The sequence below is a fragment of the Equus przewalskii genome, chromosome 31, assembly GCF_037783145.1.
Source record: "Equus przewalskii isolate Varuska chromosome 31, EquPr2, whole genome shotgun sequence".
Lineage (NCBI taxonomy): Eukaryota > Metazoa > Chordata > Mammalia > Perissodactyla > Equidae > Equus > Equus przewalskii.
In genome coordinates this window covers 847,193-856,323 of record NC_091861.1, presented here as the reverse complement: position 1 = coordinate 856,323, position 9,131 = coordinate 847,193, and the positions used below count along the sequence as shown (strand labels likewise).

Genomic DNA, 9,131 nt, shown 5'->3' with positions numbered 1-9,131 from the left:
TGCACCGGGGATCCGAACCGGGTAACCCCGGGCCACCAAAGTGGAATGTGCGAACTTAACCACTGCGCCACAGGGCCGGACCCTATGTTCATTTTTTAACTTTCTTTTTTGTACTTTTTTTGTATTCCCAAGTATATTTCTATGAATAACATGGGGAGTTTTTGTTTGTTTCTTCATGAAGAATATGGGTTATTATTCTTAAAATTAAAAACGAACATATTTTAATTAAAATGTAATTCCTCCTGGGCTTCAGTGTCAGGAGGAGCTGGATTCAAATCCTAGATTGATTACAGCCTCGTTGTATGACTTCAGGCAAGTTCCTCAGCCTCTCTCAGCCTACAATTTCATGTGGATATCTTCACCTTCCGTGGTCAGGGTGGGGATGTGAGATGATATATATCGGATAGCTAACCCAATGCCTGGCACATAGAAGGTGCTTACTCAACAAATGAGAACCGTTTATCATTTCCACTAGTGTGAGCCCACTATGTCAGTTCTGTTCTTATAATTAAATTTTCCCTAGCATATCTGCTTTCAACAAAATGCTGTGTCACTAAGACTCTGGTATTAAATTATCTGTCTGTTCTATGCAGGTTAGGCTCCCATGGGAACCCCAGCCTAGTCTTTGGTCTTTCCTCAGTGCCGTCTGGAAGCTTATGGGAACGCTTTACTTTGTAGCTGCGAACATGATTTAACTAAGAGGTGTTCCTGTACGCAGGCCAGCCTGCTGTGGATAACACTCGTGTTTCGTTTCCTTTTTGGTTTTGATAAGGTTGGTTGAACGCACATTCTCGCCATTCTGCTCTCAGGTTATGACCTGCTGTTCTACAGCAGTGCTGCTATCCTGCTTTGTGGATCGGTTTGAAGTCTATTTTTAAACAGTTAAAAGCCTTCTTCGATGCCTTAATAGCAGCAGGATGGAGCCTAATCTATCTTGGGCCACGCAGAGCTGGACTCCTTTGTCCCTTGTGCCGGCCCCTGCCCCCTCGATCCACTCCCACGGAGGGCGGTACTTGCAGGTACAGCACCACCTAGATCTTTGACTTAACGCTGCCCCTGGAATAATCTTTATAGGAAAGAAAGTTCTAGTGATGAAACAGTCTGGGTTATTTGTCTACATGGTTTTCCTTTCCACACTAATTTTCACCTTTTCTTGCACATGCAGCTGCGCTCTCATAGAGACCTAAGAATCGTTGCTTTTTATGAGCCGGAGACCTGAAAGGCATTACCTAGCAAAACTGCCTAACCCACAATGCATCACAATACCCTTTGAATGATGTAAAGGGATCAAGTGCTACAACTCTGCAGGGTGCCTCTGCAGTATAGCCACCACCAGGAGGCAGCTGAAGTAACTGCTGTCTTCGGAGGACTGCTTTTAAGAACAAGGAGGCCTCCAGCTGCTGCGGCCCGAGCAGGTAACCCCAGGATGGTGCTGCTGCCGTCCCGCTCTCTCCACTCTCTTAGCGGTTGCATTACCAATAGCTGAGTGCATTTTGAATGTTCTGGAGATGGAGCTCACAATTTAAAGAAACTTTGTGGATTTTTTCTTAGAAATCAGGTATGCTTATATTAAGGTATCTGGTTCCTATGATACAAGAAGAACAAAGCTTAAAAACTGCTAACTGGATTACCAGGTTACTGAGTTGACTGATTGATTGAATCTTTCATTTATTCATTCATTCTAAAGTATGCAGAGAGCATTTCCTTGGATAGCAAACACTTTGCAAGACAGTGAGGTAGGAGAAAGACAAGGAGAGTGAAGATAGTGGCCTCCAAAACAATGTGCTTCCAACATGTAGGAACTTACATTTCAGCTGGAGAGGCAAGACTGTGCGAAACTCACATCTTGTTCTTTGAAGAATCTCTAGAGCCTTATCCAAGGCCTGGCATAAATTTGTCACTCATTAAATATTTTTTCTTTCTTTTTTTTTTCTGAGGAAGATTAGCCCTGAGCTAACATCTGCTGCCAATTCTCCTCTTTTTGCTGAGGAAGACTGGCCCTAAGCTAACACCTGTGCCCATCTTCCTCTATTTTATATGTGGGACACCTGCCACAGCATGGCTTGACAAGCAGGGATCTGAACCTGCGAACCCAGGCCAGCGAAGTGGAGTGTGCGAACTTAATCACTACACCACCAGGCTGGCCCCTCATTAAATATTTTCTTAAATGATAGAATGAGTAAATGAATTCAGAAACCAACAAACCAATGGAGAAAGCCCTTAGAACCAAAATGCATGACAGCATGAATCAGTGACTGGGAATTCAGAGATGGGCAATGGGCCTTTGGAACTCAGAACAGAGGCCTTGTAGGAGATGATGTAGGGCTGGAACAAGGCCCTGAAGAATGGGTGGAATTTAGACTAGAGAAGAAGGAAAGGAAAAGCATCCACTGACGGGGGGCGGGGGGAGGCAGGCAACCAGCCTTCCTGAACTGGGAAGAGCAGCTTCCTGAGGAAGCACAAGCAACAGGAGACCGTCAAGGGAACTCAGTTACTGAAAACCCTTCTCTACATGTTCTGTCACGACACAAGTGCTCAAAAGCTGCTGGGAGCAGTTGTCCTAGCTAGAGAGCAATCCTGCAGTCACTGAGGCTGCTGTCACACTCCTAGCCAGGGTAGACGTCCCACTGCTGAGGGGGGTCAGATCCCCCCACACCTTCTCTGCACTGTCAGGTCACTAGGGCATGGCTTTCCCCACGAACCCAACAGAATACCGATGCCACACCTCCAAGGAAAAGGGCACCCGGGGCTCGGGGTTATAAAGTACATCCAGAAAATCCACTGTTGCCATTCAGACACCAGTTTAAATGTCACTGCCCGACTAGTCCTCGAATTTCCCCAAAACTACTAGACAGGCCATGGAGTCTTGGGACCCTGACTCTAAGATCCTGCCTCTGCCCCTTCTTGGGACAGATTAACTAAATGATAACATGCTAGTTATCATTTAATTGAAGCTCAAAAGTTGATTAAACTTACCAGGTAATTACTACTGGATCCACTTGGTGTTGTACTGGGAGGACCCAACCTCTGACTTAAATGTTATTTTTAACTCTTTCCTACCCTAAAAATAGATGCCAATTTTTAGAAATGTTTTCTAGCCCTTGGAAAGCCCATGTCCTAAGGAGAGCATTTCACGTGCTTCAAATCAAGGGAGATGTTTGGGTGTTCCGAAGCAAATGTAACTTATCTGCTCTCAGAGCCTTTCCTGTGAATTCCCATGGAGGAGGGACACAGCTGCTCAGCTACCTAAAAACAACTGGTCAGAGGATTCTGTTTTAGGAACTACTGAGCTTTAATTTTATGTGGCCTCGTGCAACTCTGTGATGGATATCTGACTTCATCTCCTCCACTGTGTAAGTAGCATGAGGGCAGAACCACATAGCTTTTGCTAAATTCTCTTTCTCTACTGGCTGGTCTGGTGCAAGACGGAGGTGTGTGACCAACAATATGTGTTGAGTGGATCCGTGGCGCAGTGGCCCTGCAGCAGAAGGAGCACGGGCTCTGGAGTCAGACCCACCTGGCCTTTTCTGTTGACTAGATGTGTGACCTTACACATGTCATTAACATCTTATACAAATTCAAGATAGTCATGAACGGCTCTCAGGACTTGTGAGCACTGAATGAAGTAAGTGGGTGTCAGCTGAGGACCAGTTTGTTTCCATCCCTTTCTGGCAGAAGGTGCTTGTTCTTCTTCAAAACTGCTCTGGCTAGTTTAGTTCCCTTGCATTTCCAAATAAATTGTTGCATAAGCTTGTCTCTACCCACAAAAAGAAGTCCTGCTGGGAAGTTTGATCAGGTAAACCAGCTCTATCTGGGGAGAACTGTCATCTTTACTATGTTATCTTCCAATCCATGAACACAGTATGTGTCTCTGGTCTTCTCGATTTCTTTCATCAGCATTTTGTAGTTTTCGGCACATACAGCCTGTGCATCTGACATCTTGTTAGATTCATGCCTCATATTCCTTTCTTTTTTTCAGTGGTTGTAAATAGTTGTACTTTAAATTTTGGTCCCACTTTTTGATTTAAAGTATAGAAATATAATTATTTTCTATGTGTTGACCTTGTATCCTGTGGTCTTGTTCAATTGGTTTGGGGAGTTTATGTGTAGATTCCCAAAGATTTTACACAGACAATTGTGTTACTTACAGATAGGGACAGTTTTCTTCCTTTCCCATCTCTATGCCTTTTATTTCCTTTTCTTGTCTTATTGCACTGGCTAAGACTTCCAGCACAGTGTTGGATAGGAGTGGCAAGAGTAACATCCTTGTTTTGTTCCCGATTTTGAGAATAAATCATCCAGTCTTTCACCATTAAGTATGATGCTAGCTGTAGGTTTCTGCAGATATTCTTTATCAGGTTGAGAAAGTTCCATCATTATTTGCTAAGAAATTTTACCATAAATGTGCAGATTTTATCAGCTTTTTTGCAATGTTAATGTATTTTATAGAAATCTGATTGATCAGTAATATATTCTATAATATCAAAAAATTGCTGAGAAAATTGACAAAATAAATCTTATACATTTGTTCCTGAAGTTAGCATGTTGAATATTAACCTTGAGGAAATTTGTTGCAATGTACATCTGTTATTCATTTACTTTAGTTCACCTTCTGAATATCAGCATAATAAAAAATTCTATTGTTAAATTTTAATTTCTTTGCCTTGGGACTCTAACCAAAGTGGTTTATGGGCCAGCACTAATTAATGAAAGTGGCTAAAATCTTCCTAAGTAAGAGCCCTGAAGATGCCCAAACTTCGACTCATTCTTAGGAACATATCTTAAGAAATAATTTCAATAGAATCAAAATATATTCCTATAGATGTTCAGAATGACCAAAATGTCCAACATTAGGGGATTGGGTTTCATAAATTATGGCACATTCAGTTATCCAATAAATATTTACTATTTATTGGGCCAAAAGTTACCTTTGGCCCCAGGGATACGACAGTGAACAAAACAGATAACCCTCCTGCCCCCGTGGAGACTGCTTTCTAATGGGGTAAACAGATGTGAGCAAGAAACACAAGTAAACACACAGTATGACAGACGGTGACAAGTGTTTTGTTTGCAAACTACATTTTCTTATGTATCTTATCAAGAGATAACTACCTTGCAACGTGTGACTTGGTATCCCTTATATACATGGTAGAGGAATTCTCAAAGATGCAGAATGCGGGTCTGGAATCACTCCCAGACAAGGTCTGCTGATTACTCTGGAGCTCAGGTTTAGACCCAAAGTGACCTGTTAATATCTTCCCCTGAAAATGTTTTCGGGACATGACCAAAGCATGCAACCCATGACCAGTTTACTCCCTAGGGTGCTGATTCAGAATGTCTAGGCACTGAGCAATCACTCTGTCATCAAAGGCGCACTTGGTGTTGTCTTTGTTATGAGCACAAATGTCCTGAACGCCTTGCACCCTTCTCTCCAGCGTGTCACTTCCAATGAAGTAAAACCCCAGCAGTCACAGCTTTCTGAGTTTCAGCAAGAGCTCAGTTGTGTTTACTCAGCTTTGCTCTTTCATTCTTTCTTCCTTTCTTCTTTTTTTTACAATCCCACCAATGCCAAAGGTAAAAACACATTGTATAATGAATGGGCTCTGCGGGATAGCCAAAATATTCTGCTAAAGGGTAATCTTGTCTGAAAATTTTCACATTGCTTGAAGAACACGCTTGAAGTAAAGCAGCTCGCTGGCCTGTGGACGAGGAGTTCACGCGTGTTGACTAGAAAGGGCAGAGAGGGAGGCTGGCGCTTTGTCCAACCCTTTCTCCCTCCTGCTTCTTTCGCGCCATCCCAGTTTTGCTTTGGCTGGAGGTCTCGGTGCTCTGTGGTTGTTTCAATAGAGCACAGTTGTTAAGAAAAACGTTTCTCGATCAGGAGAGGTCCACCTCTGTTTCCTTGTACAAGTGACTTTACTCCTCAGTACATCAGTTTTCTTGTCAGTAACATGGTGATAATACTTCATAGGGTTTCTGGGAGGCTAATGTGAGTTAATACAGGTTATCTGACACATAATACATGCTTATAAATGGAAACTCATCTTTCTCTTTTCTCAAAGGTACGTCTTAGCTTACAGAACACTCAGGGCCACATTATTGCCTCACTCACCCCTCCACAGAGAGATCAAAGTCATCCATATAGAGCGTGGGTACCTCAGTCCACTTGGGTTGCTATAAGGAACCACCACAGATTGAGTGGTCTATAAACAACAGACTATCATTTCTCATGGTTCTGGAGGATGGAAGTCTAAGCTCAGGGTGCCGGTATGTTCAAGATCTGGTGAGAACCCTCTTCCAGGTTGCAGACTGCCAACTTCTTGTTGTGTCCTCACATGGCAGAAGGAAGGCAAGACAGCTCTCTGGGGTCTCTTTCATAAGAGCACCGGCCCCATTCAGAAGGACCCCACCTTCATGACCTAGTTACCTCCCAAAGGCCCCACCTCCTAACACCATCGCTTTGGGAATAGGGTTCCAACGTCTGAATTTGGGGGAGGACACTTTCAGTCCATTGCAGCAGGGAAAAGACCTGCCGGTGATCACGTGGGTCTCAGTCCAGTGTTCTCCTGCTAGACCATTGGCCATGTTTCTGCAAATCAAAGGCCCAGTTGTCTTTGTATACACATAACACATACACATAGCACAAAATTCATAAGGTGCACAAAAGGTAAACTGTAAAAGAGTAAGGCTTTCTCCCACCTCTGTCCCCCAGGCGCGCAGTTCCCCTCCCTATTGTTGACGCTTTCTCAAGCAAACATTTAGATGTCGTGGTTTTCTGTGGCAAGTCATCTCCTCTAGCAAATGAACAGATGCAATATGAAATTTTAGACTAGAAACAATACATATTATACATTTAAGTCCAGGGTCAGTACAGGAAACAGAAAGGGTTTGATATAGATAATGAGGTGCTTAAAAAATCATTGGAAGGCCTAGAGGAACAGACTCTGGGGAAAGCCTCCAGAAAGATCCTGGAAAACCGCCACAAAACTGATCCATCATGGAAAGTGTGACCTCTGCCCTAATCAGGAAGCTGGTTCCAGAACAACTGAGTTCAATAACCTACTCCCAAAGCCACCACCACTGCCACTGCAGCTCCCTCTCCATGCTCACAAAGCCGGTGTTTGAACACTGGAACACGGGGTTCAGCCAATGCCTTCAACGCAACTTCTTCTTGACATCCCTAAAGCTGGGGGTAGGACCCTGGAGTTCTGTGGTGGAAAGACATCACCCCATATCTTCACAACCTTGCTGGCCAGTAGAAAAAGTCAAAGCAGCAGGAAACGGCCTCTGTCTCCTTTGCTTGCCAAATCTCACTCCAGAACATCTGACTGGAGGAGTCTAATTCACATGCAGAACTCTAGGTGCAAGGGAGTCTGGGAAATGTGATACCCAGCCTGCAAGCTTGTGCAGTGGGAAAGCCCCCTCGGAAGGGTGAGAAAGGAGGCCGAGTGCCCGGCTGGCACAGTACTTTTTATTTTTAAAGAAAAGCATGTCTGTATGTATTGGCTTATGCTTTCCACTTTTGCCCCTTTACTAGTTTATTTCCTTCCCTACGTAGTCTAGCAGAAGACATGGATAGTCCTCTGCTATATGAGTTTTCTCACCGTGATTTCTTTCAAGACAGACTTTGTAGTACTAGACAGGACAGGTTCGGAAAGGTGTACGAACCTTCACTCGGCAATGTTTTTTTCAGAATCGCGTCCATGATGGCTGCCGTCCGGCTCCGTGAATTCATTGACCGCCGCCCAGTGATCCCACCCAGGTGACGTTCCCCCGGATGCAGACGCTGTCCGGAGCCACCGCAGGGCAGGCAGGCACCCGGGGAATTAGCATCGCTCACCTGCTGCTCTGTGATTGAGAGACCCCTGCTGCCAGAGGGATCTAGAGAAGTTTCTTTGTATTTAGGGAAAGTTGTAAAAGAAATCTCACCCTCATGGCAGAATCCAAGCAAACAGGCAACTCCACATTCCCCAAAGACTAGAAGGATATTGGATTTTTGCTTGGGGAGAAGTCTGAGGGACCCAAGGTCAAATTTTAGAGGGGACCCCTTTACTCTGCTTGAGACAAAGGAAACCACTCCCGTGCCTGGCACACGGGAGGTGACTGCACAGATGGAAACTAAGTAGGGGTTTCACTCATTCACGAAGTTCATCCATTGGCCCGAGAATAACAAGTCCTAGACATGTTTTATTGTAAGCAATATCGGATAACAATCGACAAATCCTATCCCCCTCTCCCTTCACCACTGGCTATGGGGTCTGCAGAGATTCAGAAGCTGCAAAATAGGGGTAGGAACCCTACACAGCAGGTGACTTTGGGGTCAGCCTCTTGCAGCCCCATTGGCTGTGTGGTTTTGAGCAAGCCTCGTGTTTATTTTAGTATTTAGTTATTTTTAACAGTGTTTTGTCAGCAGAGGTAAGACCTTTTGCTTCCGGGAATTACTGAAGGGGCGGTGAGTGAAGGATGCTTCACTGCAGACACTTTAGGAGCCCTCTTTGAGGGGAAGTACAGAGCCTGCCCTTACCTCACTGAAACCTCGGGAGGAGGAGGCAGGGGGAGGGAGAAGGGCGGGTCCCAGCGTTTCCTGGTCTCTCGCTCCCCACAAGCCCGTGGGCCTTGTGTGTGTGTGAGATCTATTTTGCCCCCTGTCAGGCCCCTTGACCTGTGGTCTCATCTCCTGGGGAAATGGAAACAAGCCTCCCTCGGCCGCTGCTTCCTGCGACTCAGTGGGACCAGGCCAGAGGCAGGGGCCCCGCCTGAGCCGACTGTGGGGAGCCTGCGGGTTCGGGTGGGTCACACACCGCAGGCACCAGGGCCCGCTGAGGTCCTGAGGCTGGGCTGCATTCAGTTCCCTGTACTCGTCCACACCGCTCCTAGACTAGACAGGTGCCCCGACCCTGCACGGCAGTCCCCACCGTGGAGCTGGGCTGTCTACTTTATGCCTCGCCTGCCTTTGCAACAGCAGTGAGTCCAGTCCATGAGCAAGTTCCTCAATTCCGCCTCCAGGATGTGTCTCCTGTCGGAATGCGCTTCCCTGGCTCCAGTGTCACCCCTTGGTCCAGACCACCATTGCCTCTCCCCTGCTCACCCTCAGCGACCACCTCTCTTGTCCTACAGTCCATTCTCCAGAT

General features: G+C 45.6%; 1 protein-coding gene across 1 annotated transcript in view; it reads left to right on the top strand.

Moving 5' to 3' along the window:
* Positions 1 to 1,296: 1,296 nt before the first annotated feature.
* Positions 1,297 to 9,131, top strand: part of SPMIP3 (sperm microtubule inner protein 3) — a 33,455-nt gene continuing 25,620 nt past the window's right edge. Inside the window, exons 1-2 of the mRNA XM_070602123.1 lie at positions 1,297 to 1,415; positions 7,694 to 7,762. Of these exons, the coding sequence (XP_070458224.1) occupies positions 7,704 to 7,762 (59 nt within the window). The 5' untranslated portion in view covers positions 1,297 to 1,415; positions 7,694 to 7,703. The remainder of the gene's footprint in view (positions 1,416 to 7,693; positions 7,763 to 9,131) is intronic.